This window comes from Artemia sp. Qi Xiang Cuo, chromosome 12 (genome assembly GCF_049724085.1).
Source record: "Artemia sp. Qi Xiang Cuo chromosome 12, ASM4972408v1, whole genome shotgun sequence".
Taxonomy (NCBI): Eukaryota; Metazoa; Arthropoda; class Branchiopoda; order Anostraca; family Artemiidae; genus Artemia; species Artemia sp. Qi Xiang Cuo.
In genome coordinates this window covers 61,434,558-61,458,486 of record NC_142805.1, presented here as the reverse complement: position 1 = coordinate 61,458,486, position 23,929 = coordinate 61,434,558, and the positions used below count along the sequence as shown (strand labels likewise).

Sequence of the window (23,929 nt, the reverse complement as noted above, 5' to 3'; positions counted from 1 at the left end):
AATAAATCATCATACTACCCCAAAAAAGGCTCTATACCCCACCATGCTGCTAGAGAACAACACAGACAAACAAACCCCAAACAAATATAGATAGACAGATTGATAGGCAGAAAGATATGTAGATTAATATATAGATTTATTCACCAATAGAGTAAACAAATAATTCGACCGATAAAAGTAAAAATAATCATCATATATGTCCCACAAGGCTCTATACCCCACCATGCTGCTAGAGAACAACACAGACAAACAAACCCCAAACAAATATAGATAGATGGATAGGCAAATAAATAGATAGATAGATAGATGAATATGTAGATTTGTTCACCACCTCCAGTCAACAAACAATTCGACCGCTAAAAGTAAAATACGTCATCATATTCCTCCCACACGGCTGTATACCCCACCATGCTGCTAGAGAACAGCACAAACAAAACATACATTTTGAAAAAGAAAATGACATACAGCCATCCATGTCTCGTTACCCGACTTTTTCCTAGCATAAAATAAATTCGCGTAACGTAACATTCTAAGTAGAGTACGAGTCTACTTGGCACTGCCTACGTTAAGGACGAAGGTTGCTCTGGAGATTACAGAACGTAGTGTAAAACCTTAGGCTATGCTAGTGTGAAAACTCCTACATCGTTGTATGGATGCACAATTAGCCTAGAAACTCCAACATAGAGGTGCTTCCAAATGCTTACCAAAAATTTACAGCTCTCTCCTCTCCATCCATTTTACAAAGGAAAAAAAAGATTGCTGCGATAAGGTAATACAGGTGAATTTTATCAGTGAGCAAGTTTAATTTCTATTATGCTCACACAGAATTGTCTCTTATATAACAGTTTCTTTTGTACAGAGAAAATTACCTAGTTGCCAGATAAAATTGGGAATTAGTGACATGATGAACAGGGCCGTATCCACGATTTTTGCTCGGGAGGGGGGGGGTGTTTTCCGGGGGTGGGGGTTACAAAAAAAACTTTAAAAAGACGCATCAAAATTTGTTTATATATCAATAAAACTTGTATATTTGTTATTTTTATAAAAAAAATTAAATTTGTTTTTATGTTTATATTTGTTTTTATGTTTATATAGGGGTGTCAAACGCCGAACCCCCCGCCCCCCCTCGTCCGGATACGGCCTTGATGCTGAGATAAACGACAAATTAGCAATGTCTGGGTGGTTTTGGCGTCCAACTATAAGGAAGAACAAATCCATAAAACGAACAAGCACAATTCCGAAAGAAGTTACTGAATTTGTCTCAGAATAGAAATTATTTAGTGCTCAAAAACAGTTTAATCATTATTGTTATCTATTCGGGTACAATCCTCATGTCAGAAGACATCTACACAAATACATAAAGCAAAGAGTCAAACAAGTTCAGGGGGTGCCTACAAGAGTGGGTGGAGGGGGTGGGGCAATTATCCATAGATTTTGAACAATTCCGTTTTTTGTATTTTCATTTAAACAATAGTTAAAAACAAAATTTACTCCCCTCCCTAGATACTGAAAAATGTGTTTTTAGCTTCTCGTTTTAAAAAGTTTTAAATAGTCCTTACCCACCTACCATACATTTTCGTGAATTGGTTTCGTGAATTAATTTCTCGGACACTAAAACCTTCAAATAAAGGAGGAAGTGGGGCTAATTCCAATTTGGGATCCCTCCACCTTCCGCAAAGTTGTGCGAATTTTACATATTATTTCTATGGTTCTTATATAATTATTAATATGAGTTCCATAGTTTTTATACAATTACATTGGATTAATTTATTGACCTTAATTCACCTAAGAGTTTCAATAGCCCAATTCACTGTTTTATAGAAATTTGGCTTCTCTCCCCGATATAATTCACAATGTGCTTTCCTAGTCAATAGCTTTGTAATAAACAGCTTATTTTTGTAAGCTTGGGATACCAAATCTAATTTTACGAGCCAATGAACTTCCTTGATCTGAAAATATCAAAATCCTCGATAAATGAAGTTCATCGATTTAGCTTCTGAATAGCTTAAATTAGATAAAGAAATTTGAAAGTTCAATCATTTATATCTGCAGATGAATATCATGTCATAAAATATTCTTGAATGTTAGGGAGACTAGCGGGAGTGGGGGAACCTGTGAGTTTGATAATAGAAAGTTACTTGCTCTTCATTTAACCTTTCTTTGAATGAAGATAAAGACTTGGTGTTCTGTAAAAAATATTGGTGATAAATGGGTTTGACATGCCTGATTTAAATTAAGAGCTTCGTCTCTTTGATCTTTTATGAGGAGGGGGTGTCTATAGTTTGTAGCATTTAGAGTTTTGAGCTATTTCGGCTAAGACCACCATTAAGCCGTCCTCAATGATAAATATAAATACCTCCAAAAGCAAAACAAAACTGAAAATTAAAATAATCCCTCCTTGAAAAAATCGAAAAATCCCTTGAGAAAAATTCCTCCCTGAAAAAACTATCAAAATCAGTGACAGCACGGACAGCTGATGAATATGATAACTAGTTTTATATTTATAATCAAAATCAGAAGTTAGACAATTTAAGTCTCTTAGAAACACTTTTTGCGGAAGAAAAAACAGCTTCTCAGTGAAAAGACCATTCTAGGTTATTTCTATTGGTTTATGTTTAACGGGTGTATGGAGATGGTAGGGAGGAATGGGTGGATGTGATGGTAGGGTGTGTGGAGATGGTAGGGAGGAACGGGTGGATGGGAGGTCCTGGGGTAGGGAGGTCGGGAGGTAGAAGTTAATCTGGAATTGATAATGTGAAGGAGTTTGGTTTGCTTTCCCCCCCATTTTTTAGTTTATTTAGTTGTTGTTTGTTCGTGTGTTTTTTAAATGGCTAGTTTGGCTAGTGTGTTTTATATATATATATATATATATATATATATATATATATATATATATATATATATATATATATATATATATATATATATATATATATATATTTTTTTTTTTTTTTTTTTTTTTTTTTTTTTTTTTTTTTATATATATATATATATATTATATATTTATATTATTGTATATATATATATATATATATATATATATATATATATATATATATATATATATATATATATATATATATATATATATATATATATATATATATATATATATATATATATATATATATATATATATATATATATATATATATATATATATATATATATATTACTACTACTACTGCTAACAACTCATCGCAGCACCAAGACGCCTGAGGCCAATACAGCTACGCACGCTCCTCCTCCACCCCAATCTATTCAAAGCCTCCCTTTTTACACCCGCCCATGAAGTTCCCATTTCCTTTAAATCTTTCTTTATGGCGTCCTCCCACCCCAGACGGGGACGACCTGCTGTCCGTTTAGCCCTAGATGGTTGGCCAAAAAGAACAATCTTCGGCAATCTGTCATCCTTCATCCGCACAACGTGCCCTAGCCACCTCAACCTTCCTTTCATTATAGCCCTAGAGAGCGGTATTGAACCAAAATTTTCGTACAGCTTATTGTTTGAAATACGGTCAGTCAGCTGGGTACCCAGAACAACCCTTATGCCATTTCTTTGGAAAACATCTATCAAATCTTCATCTGCTACTCAAAGCGCCCATGCTTCAGAAACATATTTGCCCTCTGTCATCACTATAGCTTCTAATGCTCTAATTTTGGTTAGCAGACTTATCTTCCTATTCTTTTAAACTTTTTTTAACTGTGAAAAAAACCTCTTGAGCCTTGGCTATTCTATTTTTATCATCTTCGCTACTCCCACCGTCTTTACTAATAATACTACCAAAGTTAGTGAAGCTCTACCTGATCAAACTTTTCGTTACCCAATGACACCCTTTTATCTTTACTTATTCCTAGCGTTAGTGACTTAGTCTTCCTAACATTAATTTTCAAACCAATACTAGCACCCTGAACTCGCAAAACCTCTAAAAGTTCATTCATTTTGCTCACACTTTCATCTAGGATGCTTAAATCATCTGCATAATCTAAGCTCAGGGGACTGTTTCCTCCCCATTTGATTCCGTGGTCTCCTATTGCCTTTCCTGTGCTCCTTAAAACAAAGTCCATCAAAATAATCCATATAAAGGGGGATAGAAAACAATCCTGCTTAACTCCTGATTTAATACAAAACCAGCTGCTAACCTCATTTCCTACCTTAACCGCAGCAGTGTTATTCTCGTACATAGCACTAATCACTTTAATGTATTTGTCTGGTATACCATACAAGGATAAAACCTTTACTAAAGCTCCTCTATCAACAGAATCGAACGCTTGCTCATAATCTATAAAACTGAGGACCAAATGTGTTTGAAAACTTAGGCACTTCTCAATTATTAGCCTAAGAGTGAAAAGTTGGTCAACACATCCTCTACCTTTTCTAAAACCGCACTGCTCTTCTCTTAAAACTTTGTCTACGGCATCTCTCAGTCTAAAAAGTATCATATTACTAAGCAATTTGCTACCTACAGAGACCAGACTAATGCCTCGATAATTACCACACTCAGTTTTATCACCTTTCTTATAAAGTGGCTTAATTAAGGTTTTCCTAAAATCGTTAGGTACTTTCCCTTTTTCAAAAATCATAATCATAATCTTCAGTAACTTATTTCTAACCTCAGAGCCACCATATCTAAGAAACTCATTTACCACCCTATCAGCACCTGGAGCCTTGTTATTTTTCAATTCTTTTAGTAATTCTGCCATTTCCTCCTCACAAAACAAATCTTCTGTTACATCCGAGGTATCACAAACTTTTTCATTTTCCTCTATATCTATTCCTGGAACTCTATCTTGGTTAAGCAAGTTCTCAAAATGTTCGGCCCATCTCGCTTTAGCTGTTTCCTTATCGCTAATTGCCACCCCGTTCCTATCTTTAACTGGGACAAGCCCGGATTGACTACTACCTCTCAATTTGTTAACGTGCCAGTACAATATTTTACAATTATGTCGTCTAGCTGCATCTCCTAAATCCTCAGCAATTTTATCCATGGCCTCTACTTCACACCTCCTTAGTTCATATTTCAATGCTTTCTCCACTTTCTTTACATTTCTTTTGTTTTCATGCGATCTATCACTCAGATAATTCTTGTACAAGTCCTTTCTCCTTTCTATTAAAAATATATCTTTTTGACTATTATTCTTAGCTGCAGTTCTAGCTTTCTTCCCTAAGACACCTTCAGCAATTTCACAAATTATTTTTTCTACAACAATTCCAACCATCTTCCACATTATCCAGCTTTAAAATCTCAAGTGCAGTATTCAACTGTTCCTGGAAAGTTTCTCTCAAATTCTCATCCTGGAGTCTACTAACATCATAACTTCCCGGGAGGTAGTTACCCTTCCAAAATTTCAGCTTTAAATTAACCCTTGACACTACTAGATGGTGATCTTTACTTTTAAGATGAATAACACCACTTCTGTATACCCTAGTATCCTGTATTGATCCTGCCAGTCTTCGGTTTACTATAGCATAATCAATAAGGTTTGCTGTCTTACCATCACGTGAATACCATGTTAGCTTATGAGCCATTTTATGACCAAACACCGTATTGGTTATAACTAGATTGTTATACCTACAAAAGTGCAAAAGTCTGTATCCATTACTGTTTTCTTTTCCTACACCAAATTTACCTAAGCTGGGATACCATCTATCCTTATTGCTACCAACCTGGGCGTTAAAATCTCCCCGTAATAACATCATATTTCTACCTGGGACCTTGTCTATTTGCTCCTGGAACTGTAAGTAAAATTCTTCTGAGTCACTAGTATCTCCGTCAGTCTGTTCTACAGTGGCGTATACTACTAAAGCTGATGCCCTGATCTTTCTTGTCATAAAATGAACAATTCGTATTATATTATTAATATTTTTTCAGTCTTAACAAGACTTAGCAGCTTCCTTATTCATCATGAGCCCAACTCCCTGTCTATATGCCCCAACCTTCCTGTCTGAGTTAATAAATTCTATATCACCTAATTTCATATGTCTTACCCCTGGGATATGAATTTCTGAAACTTCTAATAAATCAAGTTCGAATCGTCTGAATTCGTCAATCGAAATGTCGATACGATAGTCATTTTTTAATGTCGTGACATTCCAAGTTCGAATTTTCATGTTCTTTAAATCATTAAAATTATTTTTGCCTCAGGAAAAGCAAAGATCCCAGATACCAGTGCAGGACGGGGATAACATATCTTTTCAAGTCTACACCGAAGTGCTTAAGCCGGATTAGAACCGGAAAGCAAGAAGTCCCTGGGACCTCCATGAATGGAGGCTTTGGGCAATCCTGGGCCCATCTTGGTCACAACATGGTTTTCAGCACTTGGCGATGCTTTTTTATCAACAAGAGTCGAAATCCTGTACAGACAATCTCAAGCCTACTACCTCCGATTCATTATATATTCATGAATACAAATATTATGCTACTACGGGGAGGCAACCCGTAATAGATAAATTAGCTAGGAAGAGGTTTTTCAGCCCAAAGACGCCCATCAAAACATACCAATCCCAGAAGAATTGTCCATTAGTCAGAATCCCGTGCGAATGCTGTGTCGTTTACTAGGCTATAATTTCCTCGAGGCGCGCCGCTCCTCAAGTGGGAATAGAGTTGACCGCAAGGTCCCCAGTCTTGCAGGTACCCCGAAAAGGTCAAGGCAGCCCTTTGCAGAGGTCGTTGTCCATAGATCTGGATCTTGCGCCCTGTCACAGTTCTCCTCCTATAGAGGATCCTCCCGCGATGGTATTCTGCATTACCATGCAATTTAACCCATTACTGGGAGAAGGTTTGCAACTCATGGAACTTGTGGACAAACCAGTGGGCCCTGTTGAGTGTACATTTGAGGGGCCTTCTTCCTCCTCCGCCTGTATTTATGACCCCGGGCGAGGGTGCCCCAGATTCTATTATGGACCCCCAGGGACAAGGTCCCCCCTTGGTCCGTGCCTCCTATGGAGGTACCCTACATATCTGTAGAGCGTTCCCCTATCGCCACCTAGGGACACGCTGAATGGTCTGGAGGAGGCCATGCAAAGTAATATTTGGCAGGAATAGTCCCTAGTGATAATTCACTAGGGGTGGCACCGTGATTGGGTGATTTTTGGGGATTCGGGGGACCAATTTTTTTTTTTCGGAGTGACATATATTTTCGGGAAAATCCCCAAAGATACAAGGATAGTGCAAGCCCTACTTGATTTCTAATAAGGAAAATCGAAATACTTAACCACACGAGAAAAGAAAAGCTCCGACTTTGCGGTTAACGCAATAAAGAATTGCCGCATAATTAATTCAAAGTCAACCGACTGTCACCACCTCTGCCGGCGGCGGCGCTTGTGCACTGTGCCGGTAGCGTTGCGACACTTCGGCGGTGGTTAACCGGGCCTTTCGTTGGCAGCGTTCGGTCGATGCGCCAGCGTGGCGCCGGGGCCTAGTCGTATCCAAGATTTTTTGCGGGGGGGGGGGATGGGATACAAAAAAAATTCAAAAACCCATCAAAAACTTGTTAACATTCTATTCTGTTACGTTTTACGAGTTGGACAAACGTTTTTTTTTGGGGGGGGGGGGATCAAAACACCCTCCCCCTGGATACGGCCCCGCTACACAGATAAGTGGGTGATTAACACCTAGTCAAGCATAAACATATCCCTTAAACTTGAGCCTATCCCTGCACGACGACGTAATACTAAACAAGATTACTAAAAAGTACCAATAAAGGCAAAATGAGAGCTTGATATACATTGATATTCATTCCTGAACGGCAGACAAACAAAATTAGAACATCAAGAATCAATGCAACCAGATTTGTTTACAGTTGAGGCCAAGGCCGTATCCAGGGGGGGGGGTCGACCCGGTTTGAACCCCCCCCCCCGAAACCCCTGACCGAGTCGAAAATTAGTCTAAAAAATACCTGTAAAGACAAAACCACGGGATGTTAGACAAAGTCCACGGGAAAAAATCGGATAAAACCCCCCCGACAAAAATCCTGGATCCGCTCTTGGTTGAGGCTCTCTTTGTTTCGAAACTCTAAGTGTGATGTCTTCACGGCCAGAACCTTCAATCAGGTAAAAAAAAACAACTTTCAAACGGTATAATTCTTGCATGGAGCTAATTTGTTGAAATATTTGCAAAAATGTTTTTTTTTCTTGTCCCTTGTGTTAACTCTCTATCGTCAGGGAAGGTTGTAGCCTCCTTAAACTGTACAAAACAGGCAGGGTAGTGAAAACACGCTCTGTCAAAGCCAAAACAAAAGTTTCTGGATGCTTTTTTCTATGAGCAGTCTCCATACGCTTAGTAATAAACACCGTAACCAAACAATGACACAGCGTAACATAATTGAACGCATATGTTTGTATTTCTAAATTTAGATAATTCATCACAATATAATTTATTATCAGTTTTTATTTGGCTTTACCATTTTGTAAATTACTTTCATTAAAAAAAAAGACTTGTTATAGAACTAATGAAATATTTCTCAGGTACTATTCTGCTATTATTAGTCTAATTTCTCCTTGCTTTGCATGACGTCATATGTTGTATGAAGTCATTTCAAGTAGTATAAACATATCACTACAGATAGAATGACGTCACTCTTGGTGTGAAACACCAGCAGTGTGACAACCATGACGTCACTTTTACAATATATACGCGCATTTCCAGGCATTTCCATTATTGATTTTAAGAGAGCTATAAGATGAGTATTATTAAATGTGCTGCTATTGGGATTCCAGTCTCATTTGCTGGAATAGCAATCACGTGGGGGATTAAGAAGTATAGAGAATCCTATATAGATGAAAGTTCGAAGAAAAGTGAATCCGGACCAGTCAATGAAGCTCAGAATGTTAATTTTCCTGTCTCAAAGGAGCCTGTTCAAATCCAAAAAGAAATTAAAGTTGAATGTGACACTCTGACAGACAAAAGCAAAGATAATGGTGCAAGTAGTAAGAGTTGTGAAAGTATATCACCTGCGGTAGAAGAAACTGTTGAGGCCGAAGACCGTAGTGACGGACCGAATCCAAAATTCAGAAGGCTTTTGGCTCCTAACTGGCTCACTGGCTTATTTTACTCGAAAGGCAAGTGTTTCTACCACTGGGTGACAAATGGTATACCTACAAACTCTCAAGTACTAATTTTTAGAGAGGAATTGATCAGAAGTATAACAGAATATATCCAAAGTATCATAGCTTTTTGCTATCATCCAGCTTCAAAAGAGCCTGTTCAAATCCGAAAAGAAATTAAAGTTGACAGCAATACTCAAACTGACAAAAGTAAAGATAATGGTGCCAGTAGTACAAGCTGTGAAAGTACATCACCTGCGGTAGATAAAGATGTTGAGGCCGAAGACCGTAGTGACACAAAACCGAATCCAAAATTCAGATCGCTTATGACTCCTAACTGGCTTAACTGGCTCACTGGCTTAACTTACACGAACAGCAAATTTTTCTGCCACTGGGTGAAAAATGGTATGCCTTCTAACTCTCAAGTACTAATTTTTAAAGAGGAATTTATCAAGAGTGTAACAGAACATATCCGAAGTATCATAGCTTTTTGGTATCGTCGAAGATAAGCAAAATGTAAATTCTGATTTCTTGTAGAAACTATAAAAATAAATTTATGTTATTCTTATTGGTATTTTTTTTTTAGTGGATATCTTCGTAGACGTCTTGTTTAGACCTGAATTAATTGTGTAGAAGATCATATCTGAGAAGTTAATCAAAAATGGCTTATAAGCTCTATTTAAATCAATGAGGATTTTTATGAACCACTAAAAATCCGTTTTTGTAACATTAACCGCAAGTCCTAAGAGTGTACGTATAACCTTGAACTTCATAGGAGTCTATAACTTAGATATTACAGTGAGTCAAGGTTTACCTGTAAGGAGAGGCTCGAACTAATATAGGACTTCGTCTCCGTAGTAAAACAAACGTAGTATATATATATATATATATATATATATATATATATATATATATATATATATATATATATAATGACAAAATAGCTGAAATAAATGACTAATGAAAAAGAAGGGTAAGAAGCTATCATTTTCACCCCCCCCCTGAAATAATAAATTTTTCAGAATTTTTGGGCAGTTCTAATCCAAATCAAATATTTTATTGTCAAATGTCAAAATGACACTAAAATGTCAAAAAGACATCTTGATGGATGCATCACCAGCAAAGGAACTTTGACCAGCGAATGGATGAACTATTTACTATAATTCTTGAGATAAAACGGGAAAATAAGAAATTGAAGAATAAAATAAAATATTATAATTGGGACTGCTTAACGTATAATAATCAGCACTACGGATGGATTCTAAGTTCATATAAAAGGAGAAATGGCATTCTGATTCACAGAATAGGTATGCCGACTGGATAATAATACTGCATAAGCTTCTTCGGAACAAAACTCGATATGGCAAATACTGATCAAATAAGGGTTGTATAGAACAAAAAAAAAAACTATTTGTTGGTGAAGCAACCTTAATCTGCACCGTAGCCAAAAAAAAAAAAAAATGCTGAACCCATTTTTATTCACTGTTGAATTATGATCAGTTTGATCACTGATCAATTATGATCTCTCTTAAAGAATGAGGTAAATTAAAGAAAACAGGATACAGTGTTTCAAATGACCTACCTGCTGAAGGGCGAAAATAAAAAGGATCTTTCGTCCCTACATTTGAAACTAAGAACATAAAAGGGGGAGAATGTCAGCGAGAGCCCTGTGGTTCAGCAGAGAATGAAACTCCGACTAGAGACATAAAATCACGAATACGATGACGAATATTTTGGTCCGTTCGGACCAGTGTTCCTTCTTCGTTTATATTGTGTATTTATTTTGTTACTTTTTTTTTGCTTAAATATTGGAATTATTGTTGAAATCATAAAGTAACTTCGTTATCAAATTGTTGACAACTAGTTTGTTTTCTCCTTTTTTGTTTCTCTTTTATTCAGTTTTCTTTTCCTGTTTCTTATGAGTTCGAAATTTACCGTTACTTTTTTTTTTGTTTTTTTTTATTTATTTTTTTTTTTTTAATGCACTGTTCCATGAAAAAGTCCAATCCGGAATGTTCATTGCTACTGATTCGTCACTCTTTTGGGATTTCCCCATTATTTCTTCTTTTTTCCTTTCTGGGTTTTCCTTACTCAATTTCAGTGTTTTCTCCCTTTTCTTTTCCTCTTTTCCAGTTTTGATTAGCTCACAAAATTTCCATTACGAAGTTACTGTCCATCCTGCCTTATTCGATAAATCCAGCCTGGGGTAGGTGTTGTGCAAGTTATTTTGCAGTGCCTGTAAGCATTAAAGTCTTTTCAAGCTCTGGTTCCAGGGATTTCTGCTCTCCCCCTGGGCATCTGCTCCGACTTCAGAATAACTCTCGATATTTTGAGTACTATGAATAATTAGGTAGGTATTGATAATAGAAACAATTCATGGATTTCTCCATTGATAGTGAGGATATATTCCTAACGTAAAAGAGGTTACCAAGCGGGAGGACACTTTGTCGGTCCTTCAACTTAACACTTAGGGCCTTTGTTCATCAACTACCCAGTTGAGGCAAATAGCTTGCGATGAACTTCCTGACGTTATTGGGCAATGTGACACGTTTCTGGTCTCACGTGTGATTGATATGATTAATGGAATGCTGCTGGAAATACCCAGATATAGGATGGAGCGATTAATCGGTGCAAAAGCAGGGTCTTATGCGTATATAAAAATTACCGCATGTCGTCAGAATGACCTATCAAGGAATCAAAAAGGGGCCTTTGAATTCCCGTTTATTGATACGAAATTGCAGGCGAAGCATCGTATTATATGTAAGAATCCCCATGTCGATCTATCCTTTTGTTTCTTTAGATCACTGATGAACTTTTCGAGACAATACGAACTTGTCCGTGTGAGCCTGTTATTATGGGCGATTTTAACCTAAATCAATGCGATTTGGCGTCTTCAACGACAGTAGACTTTCTCTCAACCTTGCTTGCCGCTAGAACTTTACCAGCAATTTTTACCCCAACGCGTGTCGCTATGACTAAGGCTGATTGATAATATTTTCTCCTCATTTGATCTAGTGCAAAATTGATGATCAGATCATTTTCCTGTCCTCTCTGATTTCACTTTTGAAAAGAAGTTGACTCAGAAGGGCCTTACATCAGGCTCAGGTTCAAGGGCGCATCCAGGATATTTTTCACGAGGATGAGGTTCAAACCCAGTAACCCCCCTCCTGGATACGGCCTTGCTCAGGTTCCTTAAATTTAGTCAAGATGAGCTAACCCTACTCAGGTCAAGATTAACAGAGAATTCAAGAGATATTTTTTTAAATGAACAAGAATTCTGCCCACAGTTTGACTCCTTTTACGGGTCTATTAAAATTGTATTGTTGATCTATGTGCTACAGCCCCTTGTGCTTCTAGGTTTAAAAATCGTAGTCCACTAAATACAGGGAGTTCACTAAATCTAAGAAGATTAGAAGATCTCTAATTCCAAGAAGCTGTAGAAGGAATAACACCCTACATGTCAGTAAAGTCTAGGTCGAATGCTTCTCGCCTTTGGTGTTTCGAACCTTATAGGAGCATTAAAAATTCTTGACTAGAAAGGCTTGACTTGAATTTTTTCCAGAATTTTCTAAATGTGGAAAGGATATTTGGAAAACTTGCAAACTGATCAATCCCATCCTTAAGCCTTTATCTTCACCTTCTTGTGTCCCTTTAACCTTGGTGATCGGTCATTTCTTTGTTCAGAGTGACCTTAAAGTTCAAGAACTTTCATTCAACTCTTTTTTTTTGCTATTGTTCGGAAAAAATGATTCTTCTATCAGCTCTTTTCCTTCCATGACCCACTTCAAGTCGTCTATTGGTCCATTTTGCATGAATCTAATAGGACTAGAGCCAGTTTCTGAGGTGGAAATAACCAGTGTCGTTAATAAGTAAAATTGTTCAATTTTTTTGGTCCTAATTGTGTACCCACCATGTGGTTAAATTAATTCTTCCTTCGATTTCACGTTTATTGTAACAGTTGAACGATAATTCACAATTCTTTTGTGTTTTAGTGTGTGTTTTCTATTTCATTATCTATCTCCCTCTCTCTCCCTCCCTCTACCTCTCCCTGTCTTATATTTTGTTTTTATCTTTTTTTATTTTTATGAAGTACGTATTTATTGCTTACTTTAGCTGCAGAGGCACCTCGGAGCTACAGCTAACCATTTTTGTATATCTTATTCCTTTTCTTTAACAAATTCTCTCTCTCTCTCTCTCTCTCTCTCAAAAATGAACAAATATTCCCATCTCTATGACTGAAAATAAAGTACAGGCCATTAAGTTTCGGAGAAGACCTTAGAAGACCTTACCTGTTTCAAGATTAAAAATCAAAGTTCCTGATGGATAATTTCCCTCATCTGGATCATAATCCATATTTTTAACAGGATAATTGGCCATCAAAAACTCCGCAATGCCCAAAGGCTGAGTCGGGTCAAGCTGATATCCAGTGTGAGATTCAATCATCATTCCTGTATTTGTATCATAGGAAAAACGGCCAATTGTGGACGGATCATAGCCAGGGGGCAGATGCATGTGTTCTATAAATTAAAAGACAGAGATATTATTGGCCAATCGTAAACTTCAAGCCAACTTACCAATGCGCTCTTCGGTTCTCATAGGTCTACTCTTAAGGGCACTCTTAGGTCTTTTTCATAAAATAAATGTTTTTGTTGTTTTGTTTTTTACAAACTCTATTTGCGCAAATATTTTTAAATTAGTAAGAACAATAAAATAGATGAACTGATTTGCTGGTGAGGGTTAAAAAGCCAAAAAGAACAACTTCTGATTTTTCTGAACTAAATTTCAGGCCAAGGTTACAGTACTCATCAGACAGAAGTAACAGATTTCTGAAATACGCTCAGTGCTCTTGCTTAGACTGAGTATACCATGAACAGGGTTGCCACCATGGTCAGTTCCTAAAGTGCTACAATTTCCCAAATCTGCGTTCTACATAGCAATTTTCGGTGCTATAGTAAAAAAAATTGACTGTAATAGTGCTAAAATAGCACTTTCATGCTACATGTGGCAACCCTGACCATCAACATATGAAACAAAATATATGTTGAGACCACGAAGAATACAAGATGTGGGCCACTCCGCCTTCATCCAAAATGTAATTGTTAAACAAGACAGAAGTAACGCTGCCCTGTCTGGATCCTTAACGAATAAGAATCTGTATTGTATGTTCAATAGGAGGACCATAATTGGATATAGGAGTCTTTATACATCTGTGACTTTAGCAGTTGAGGCCAAAGCGCCAGATCGTGTTCAACTTAGGATCGTGTGAGAACAAAGGGATCCAAATAAGGTTGCGGAAGAAGAGTAGAAGAAGTGGATACTAAAATTACTTAGGATCGCATGACGGAGCAAAGGGATTCCAATAAGGTTGGGGAAGAAGAGTAGAAGAAGTAGAGGAAGAAGAAGAGATAGACGACTAGAATACTAAAATTACTTAGGATCGCATGACGGAACAAATGGATCCTGATACGGTTGGAGAAGAAGAGTAGAAGAAGCAGAGGAAGAAGAGTAGAATACTAAAATTACTTAGGATCGTATGACGGAACAAAGGGATCCACATAAGGTTGGGGAAGAAGAGTAGAAGAAGTGGAGGATAAAGAAGAAGTAGAAGAGTAGAATACTAAAATTACTTAGGATCGCATGACGGAAAAAAGGGATCCCAATAAGGTTGGGGAAGAAGAGTAGAAGAAGTAGAGGAAGAAGAAGAGATTGAAGAGTAGAATGCTAAAATTACTTAGGATCGCATGACGGAACAAATGGATCCTAATAAGGTTGGAGAAGAAGAGTAGAAGAAGTAGAGGAAGAAGAAGAGGTAGAAGAGTAAAATAATCAAAATAACTTAGGATCGCATGAAGGGACAAAGGGATCCAAATAAGGTTGCGGAAATAGAGTAGAAGAAGTGGAGGAAGAAGAAGAGGTAGAAGAGTAGAATACCAAAAGTACTTAGGATCGCATGACGGAACAAAGGGATCCCAATAAGGTTAGGGAAGAAGAGTAGAAGAAGTAGAGGAAGAAGAAGAGGTAGAAGAGTAGAATACTAGAATTACTTAGGATCGCATGACGGAACAAATGGATCCTAATAAGGTTGGAGAAGAAGAGTAGAAGAAGTAGAGGAAGAAGAAGAGGTAGAAGAGTAGAATACTAAAATTACTTAGGATCGCATGACGGAACAAAGGGATCTAAATAAGGTTGGGGAAGAAGAGTATAAGAAGTAGAGGAAGAAGAAGAGTAGAATACTAAAATTACTTGGGATCGCATGGCGGAACAAAGGGATCCCAATAAGGTTGGGGAAGAAGAGTAGAAGAAGTAGAGGAAGAGGTAGAAGAGTAGAATACTAAAATTACTTAGGATAGCATGATGGAACAAAGGGATCCAAGTAAGGTTGCGGAAATAGAGTAGAAGAAGTGGAGGAAGAAGAAGAGGTAGAAGAGTAGAATACCAAAAGTACTTAGGATCGCATGACGGAACAAAGGGATCCCAATAAGGTTTGGGAAGAAGAGTAGAAGAAGTAGAGGAAGAAGAAGAGGTAGAAGAGTAGAATACTAGAATTACTTAGGATCGCATGACGGAACAAATGGATCCTAATAAGGTTGGAGAAGAAGAGTAGAAGAAGTAGAGGAAGAAGAAGAGGTAGAAGAGTAGAATACTAGAATTACTTAGGATCGCATGACGGAACAAAGGGATCTAAATAAGGTTGGGGAAGAAGAGTAGAAGAAGTAGAGGAAGAGGTAGAAGAGTAGAATACTAAAATTACTTAGGATAGCATGATGGAACAAAGAGATCCAAATAAGGTTGGGGAAGAAGAGTATAATCATTGTGCTTTTTTCGACCTAGGATAGTACGAGAGCACTAAGGGGTGCAAATAAAGACGATGAAGAAGAATAGAAGAAGTACATGTACAAGAGTAGTGTCCGCGTAAGAGTAGAATACTAAAATCAAGGTGCATTTTTGTTTAACTTAGGATCGTGTGTGAGAACAAAGGGATCCAAATAAGGTTGGGGAAGAAGAGTAGAAGGAGTAGAGGTATAAGAAGAGGTAGAGAAAAGGTAGAAGAGTAGGACACTAAAATTAGTTAGGATCGCATGACGGAACAAAGGGATCCACATAAGGTTGGGGAAGAAGAGTAGAAGAAGTGGAGGATAAAGAAGTAGAAGAGTAGAATACTAAAATTACTTAGGATCGCATGACGGAAAAAAGGGATCCAAATAAGGTTGGGGAAGAAGAGTAGAAGAAGTAGAGGAAGAAGAAGAGGTAGAAGAGTAGAATACTAGAATTACTTAGGATCGCATGACGGAACAAATGGATCCTAATAAGGTTGGAGAAGAAGAGTAGAAGAAGTAGAGGAAGAAGAAGAGGTAGAAGAGTAAAATACCAAATAACTTAGGATCGCATGAAGGAACAAAGGGATCCAAATAAGGTTGGAGAAGAAGAGTAGAATACTAAAATTACTTAGGATCGAATGACGGAACAAAGGGATTCAAATAAGGTTGGGGAAGAAGAGTAGAAGAAGTGGAGGAAGAAGAAGAAGTAGAAGAGTAGTATACTAAAATTACTTAGAATCGCATGACGGAACAAAGGGATCCAAATAAGGTTGGGGAAGAAGAGTAGAAGAAGTGGAGGAAGAAGAAGAGGTAGAAGAGTATAATACTAAAATTACTTAGGATCGCCTGACGGAACAAAGGGATTCCAATAAGGTTGGGGAAGAAGAGTAGAAGAAGTAGAGGAAGAAGAAGAGGTAGAAGAGTAGAATACTAGAATTACTTAGGATCGCATGAGAGAACAAAGGAATCCAAATAAATCTGAGGAAGAAGAGTAGAAGAATTAGAGGTAGAAGAAGTCTACATAAGAGAATAACAATATATCAAAATTTATTTCTGTTCAATTTAGGTTCGTGTGAGAGATAAAAAGGATAAAAATTAAGTAGAGGCTTAGCCTATTTGGGACAAAAGGCATGACAACAGTTAAGCACAACACGCAAACAGGGGGAACTAAGAAAGAAGAGAGTATGCTTGACTTTTTCAGGAAATCCTTGAGGATGTATGTGTTAAAACAAACTTTATTTAAGTAAACATATTACGGAATTGAAATAGTAATACAAAGCAGTTTATTAAGCCTTTGATATTTCACTTTATCATAAAGAATTATTTATTGGTTGAAATCAAGTATACATTTCCTTTTTCTATATTACCCTATATTGTAGAGAAGTGTGGTCATTTTTTTAAATGGACGTCTTTAATTTCCAATTTATAGTTTATATTCTTGTGTCAAAAAAGAGATACGTATATAAAGGGTATCAAGTAGTATCTTATTGTAATAGCATCTGTGAGCATTTAAGATAATAAAATATTTAATTAAAGATAATAGAATGTTATTAAAAAATAATAACATTTTCTCACATAAAATAATATACCTTCTATTAAAAATAATAGAAGTTTAATTAAAGATAAAAGAATAAAGTGTTTAATTAATATAATAGAATATTTAATTAAGAATTTAATATTTAAGAAAAGATAATAGAATACGATATGTGGTCATTCAAGATAATATTTTATGCAAAAAATTAACTAACACGAATTCGTAATATTAAGTCAAAACATAAGAAATATAAAAAACAGGCCATAAACATAAAAGTGAAGAGATAAAAAAAAAATCCGCGAATTAAAAAAAAAAACAGACACAAAAAAAACACAAGTTTATCATCCGAGCCCTTTCTTGGAAAACTGATCATAAAACTAAATAAATAATTAAATATGTCTTGCTGTTCTACTTCTCAGCCTAACCTAATTATTAAATGATATATCATCATTTATTTCAATTAAAGTCTAGCTCTGGAAATAATCTGTTAATGGACAATTTCAGTTTCAAAAATAACATTTTGCGCCAGAGCCAAAACTGCCATCCCGATAAAAATTAGTTTTTTTCGAATTAAAATTACTATGGTAAAATTTTGAAAGAAAATTCTTAATAAATTTTACCCGAAAGAGGAAGAATTAATAAAGTCGTTAAATTTACAATAGAGCTAAGAATGTAGATATCGAAACAAAAATTTTCTACTAATCCCCATTTTTCTACTTGATTTACACTCAAACGGTTTTACTTAAACAACATAGTAAGAGATAGGGGAAATCACAAAATATTGACAAAAAGAGCTAAACACAACTTCGATACCTTACAAAAGCTAATTTCAGCTTGTTTTAAATTTCAATCCTGCTCTTTACTTTTGTATTTTAAGGTGTGTTTGACGTAGTTTGTGTACTCATTAATAGTAGTCATATTACCTAACGAGTTTTAATTAATTAATGTTATTATTAATTTAATTAATTAATTTAATTAATTTGATTAATTAATGTTATTATTAATTAATTAATGTAATAATTAATGTTATTTAGTAATTGAAACTTAGTGTTACTAGTCATGGTGGGAGAAGCCGCACATTGATATTCCACTTCTATATTGCACCAATAAACTTATAATTATAGTCAAACACCTTAAAAACCTAAAAAAAACTAACTTAGATGAAAATCAAACACTTTCTGGAATATGTATTCAATGCATTTTTATACTGGATTAATATTGACCTCAGAATTGTAGACAATAAATCCAGTGAGTCTTCAATACAAACTTTGGTAGGAATTATAATAAATTTCTGATATGTCTACTAAGTCTGTATTTATTTAGGACAGTCACAGTACCTGAATGTTATCAGAGTTGCCATATCGAACCGTGAAAACAAATAAGCAAAATTAATTAGTTAAATTTAACAATACTTTTTGTCCTTAAAATTCAAAGATATTAATATTTATCAATAGTTGAAAAACTGTGTTACTAGTCGTTGTGGGAGAAGCCGCGCAATGATATAACGCTTCTATATTGTAATATTAGCCTTGTAATTGTAATCAAATACCTAAAAAATATATGGTTATGTAAGTTCCCAATTAACCAATTAAAACAATCATGTTTCATTTCCATTGTCTTTGGTACTTTGATCAATTTGTAGACTAAAATTTCATAGTTTAGCCCCAATCGTCAGATAGTTTCAGAATAGTCATGAGTCAAAGGTGGTACACAACTCTGTACAAGCGATATTGGGGACAGGGAGCGGTAATTCTGGAGGGGACAAAAGTTAAAGGGCCTCAATTAAAGTCCTCCGATCCCGAATATACAAGTTCCTTGCATGGTTCTGATTTTCAAGAAGGTATAACGTATCCAAGATTTGTTTAAACATGTACTTAACATGTTTTAATTGCACATGAATATATTAAAATACTAGCATCAAATTACTCAACCAGCAGCCTTAGAAATCATTATGAACCAATACTGGTGGAAATCAAACATCATTTTTAAAAGATGTATATAATGTCTACAGTGGTGACAGGGGTGTAATTTGTTGGGGAGGGGTGAGTGCCCCCTAGATTGAAAAATATTTTTTTTATACCTACATTAAAAAACCAATTTTTTTCCGTATTTTCATGAAAAAAAGGGAAAAAACAACAACATTGTATGAAAAACACCCAGATTTTGAAAAAGTAGTTTTTTTATACTTACATTGAAAAACTTTTTTTCGTATTTTCATTTAAAAAAGGAAAAAACAACAATACTGTATGAAAAACACCCGGATTTTGCAAAATACATTTTGCCTCATCCCTCTCCCTTATATTTAAGTCAATTGACATCCCTAAGAAAATGAGAGACTTTCCATGCAACGATGAGCATTATATCGGCAATATGTTGAAATAGCACAAGTAAAAAAGTATATATATAAATATACCACCCTTTAATCTATTATAATATACCACCTTTTAACCCTTTAATCTAGGCATGTTTCATCGATTCGCAAAAAAAGGAAGAAAAAATGCATTGCTTTTGGCTAACAGTTACAAAGTTGAAATCAGGGAAAAAAGAGACGATTTTGCAGTAATAGAAAAAAAAACTGTTTTCCTTAGGGATTGTGTGTCGAGGGAGATCCTGACAAGTTGAGATCTTATCTGAAATTGGATTTGGCACACTGTCAAATGTCCCTAGCAACAACCAGATGGGATAAATTAAATCCCATCTCGGGAGACCTATTGCTTGGCAAAAAGTGACCTTTATTCATAGATCTTCCCGAACAACTTTGACAAGATACAAACTTTTCCCTTAAGCGGAAAGTCTCTTTGATGGCTTTCCAAAAACTTCGCTAGCAGTAGAATGACTATTCAAGCGTCAGAATTTATCGTATACTCACCTTCAAACAAATGTCCTCATATAGAAAAGCTCATATTCATTTCTATTATTTTCCTAATCAGGATTCCAAGAACGGTGAGCCCCAAATAAGGAGAAATCACGGTCCTATTTTAAGCCAAGTCAAACTATGTATCTTTTTATACTAGAACCGTTTGCAGAATCATCTCGGAATCATGTGAATGGCTAAAGACTTAAAAAAAACCAAAGACCTACCCCCCCCCCAATCCAGAAAAAAATGTTAATATTATTGATTGAAAATCAAAATGTTAATATTATTTGATTTATTAAAGTTATAAAAGTAAAAACATTTACATTTTTTCATTAAAGACTGGTGAATAAGACTGGCACTTTTTTTTGTGAAAGACTGGCAAATAACAGCCATCTTGATTTCGTTCGTAATTTTATTTTGCAAACAAACTTATGTCAATAGCCCCATTTAGAATCTACCAGCCTCTCTAACTCGAGAGTTCCCATCCTAAGTTCTTTTTTAGCTCTGATAAACAGCACATGGCGTATAGAGCTTTGGTTTAAAACACGTAAAGTGACTGCACCACTAAAAAAACACCAATTTGCTTGTAAGCGGAAAGTCTCTTTGATGTCTTTCCAAAAACTTAGCTTGCAGTATAATGACTCTTCAAGCGTCAGAAATTTACCATAAGCTTACCTTCAAACAAATGTCCTAATATCGAAAAGCGCATATTCATTTCTATTGTTTTCCTAATCAGGATTCCAAGAACGGTGAGCCCCAAATAAGGAGAAAGCACGGTCCCATTTTAAGCTAAGTCAAACTATGTATCTTTATATTCTAGAACCGTTTGCAGCATCGTCTCAGAATCAAGTGAATGACTAAAGAACTTAACCCAAGACCTAATCCCACTCCACAAAAAAATACCAATAAAAAAGAAATCCAGAAAAATTGCCTTGGAACAACTCTATGATTATATCATGGGATGGCTGAAGACCCGAGCACCGCCCATGTGAAGTAAGGACCGAAGGTCTGAGTTACCAGCTTAAGCGGGTGAAACGACAAGAGAGAGGAGACAAAAATGAAAACTGAGAGTTCGATGGCCACCAAACGGAAATATGAGGACATTTATGAGGGCAGAAGGCTACAGACCGTTTGAGAGAGCCAAGAGTCCTAGCTGCCACCCTACCTAGCAGGCAAGGCAACTAAAGCTCAGCAAAATGGGCTTTTGGTTAGCAGAAGATTATTTATAATTGTGGGCTACTTATAGTGTCTGTTCACCCATCAAGTGAATTTGCAGCCAAACTAAAAAAGTCAGGAACGTTAATTTTTGTCAGAATAATTTTAGGCCATGAGAACACAAACGGACCGCAAAATATCCAACGACGAAAAAGTTAAAGAAAAAACAGGAAATATGACTAAAAATGGCTATTACACAAATGTTTTTATGCATTGAAACGATTTTCAAAAAACAGCAATTGTATATATACTTCCTTTATTTTAATAAGAAAATACAACAGTGAAGTTTCATTAAAAAAAAAAAAATTGAGTAGTAGGGTCAATAGATAAGCATCCGTATCTACGTGCGCCAGAAGCTAGAATGAAAAGACCTCGAAAAAAATCAGAATGAAAAGACCCTAAACAAAAATTAAACTAAAACTAGACGGGAAAATTAAGAGCCATTACAAAAATCAAATTAAAACTAGAAACTAAAATTTAAATACCCCCAATAAAAATCAAGGAAAATTTTCAGATTTAAATTTTAATTTAATTTCATCAAATATATTTTAACATTTTTTCTTTGAAAATTATGACATTGAAAAATCAGAAAAATCTGTTAACTCTTGAATCTCGAATTGTTAAGACTACCAAGATTTAAAATTATTATACATTAAACATTCAGTTGATTTTCATTAGTCCTTTCAAGTCATCTTTATTACTATCTTCATCTTATTTTTATTCCCGTCGGTGTTTCGAAAAATCAAACCACTGTTTAAAACATACATAACTTTAAACAAAAAGTAAATAACCGGTCAGAGTTCATCTGTTCAACAATAAATTATCACAAAATATATAAAAGATCTCATACTCCCCCCCCCCCCCCGAAAGGCTTCATGGCCAGGGAAACAAGGAAGAAAGGAGAAAAATATATAAATATATATAAATATTAAAATAATCAGTAGCCCGAATTTCACTAATAACTTTAGGACCACACGAAACGAGAAACAAACTGAAACGAGCAACACTAACATCATGAAAATAACATGATTTTAACGAACACATATACAAATAATACCAAAACATAATTATAATTAAATTAAATAATTAGCCTTCAGTGATTTACGATTAGATCTTGCTAGTATTTGTCTACACAGAGCATGATCCATATTTATAATCATCGAATCATTACCGTAGAGCAAGAGAACTGGGGAGGGGGGGGGGGGCAATTTCCAAAACTGTAATAACGGCAGAATTGTAAGGAAAATAAAAGGATATTTGTCCAAACTTTATAAAACATATGAACTATGATGTGAAAACATAGAATTTTGCGAAGGAAAAAAAAAATATGATATTTCGGGGGATGGAGCGGCTAAATAGCAGTCCTACTATTTATCCCGACTATTCATGCTGTTTTCCAGGGGAGATCATTTATTTCAGAACTATTTAAAGCAAAAGAATTGCGATACGTGCGAAAATTATTCACTACCTACTCCCAAACTAGACCCCACCTATTCTCTAACTATACCCTACCTGTTCCATAACTAGACCCAACCTGTTACCTAACTAGACCCTACCTGTTCCGTAACTAGACCCTACGTATTCCCTAGCTAGACCCTACGTGTTCCCTAGCTAGACCCTACCTGTTCCCTAACTAAGCCCTACCTATTATTTAGCTAGAACCTACCTATTCCCTAACTAAAACCTGCTTATTTACTAAATAGACCCCACCAAGTTCCTAACTGTACCTCACCTGTTCCCAAGGTCGTGTCCAGGGGGGTGGGTTGGGGGGTTTGACCCCCACCCCCCGGAATTTTTGTCTGACTCGTAAAAACGTAACAAAAATGGACATAAACAGATTTTTTATGCGTTTTTTTAGGGTTTTTTGTGCACCCCCCCCCCCCAAAAAAAAAAATTGAGTAAAACCCCATCCAAAAAAAAATCCTGGGTATGGCCTTGCCTGTTCCATAACTAGATCCGACCTATTCCCTAACTAGACCCTACCCAGTCCCTAACTAGACCCTATCTGTTCCCTTATTAGTTCAAGTTCTTTCAATTTCCATATTAATTTCATTGTACGACAAATTAACATTATAATACATGTATATACAAACTCAATTATACTCAAAAAACTGTACCCTTAAACAACAACAACAAAATAAATAAATAATAGAATAAAAGTAACAAAAAAAGGATCCTAGAACTAGAACCTACCTATTCCTTAACTAGACCCTAACAATTCCTTAACTAGATTCGACCTATTCCCCAACTAGGCCCTACCTATTCCGTGTTATAAGATACTCTTTGTGTAGAAGTTCCCTGTGAGGCAATAACTTCATCCGTCCAATAGATCTGCCTGTCCAATAAATCTATCAATCTGTATATTTTCGGTTGAAATAAATTCCTAATACTCAGCTTTATCCTCATTATACCGTTGTTGGGAAACCTATTTCTCTTTTCTCAAATATCAGTCTTCAAAT

General features: G+C 35.8%; 1 protein-coding gene across 1 annotated transcript in view; it reads right to left on the bottom strand.

The window, feature by feature from the left end:
- LOC148946370 (uncharacterized) overlaps positions 1–23,929 on the bottom strand; it is a 127,051-nt gene that overhangs the window by 571 nt on the left and 102,551 nt on the right. Inside the window, exon 11 of the mRNA XM_089098414.1 lies at positions 13,336–13,563. Coding sequence (XP_088954540.1) covers positions 13,336–13,563 — 228 coding nt within the window. The remainder of the gene's footprint in view (positions 1–13,335; positions 13,564–23,929) is intronic.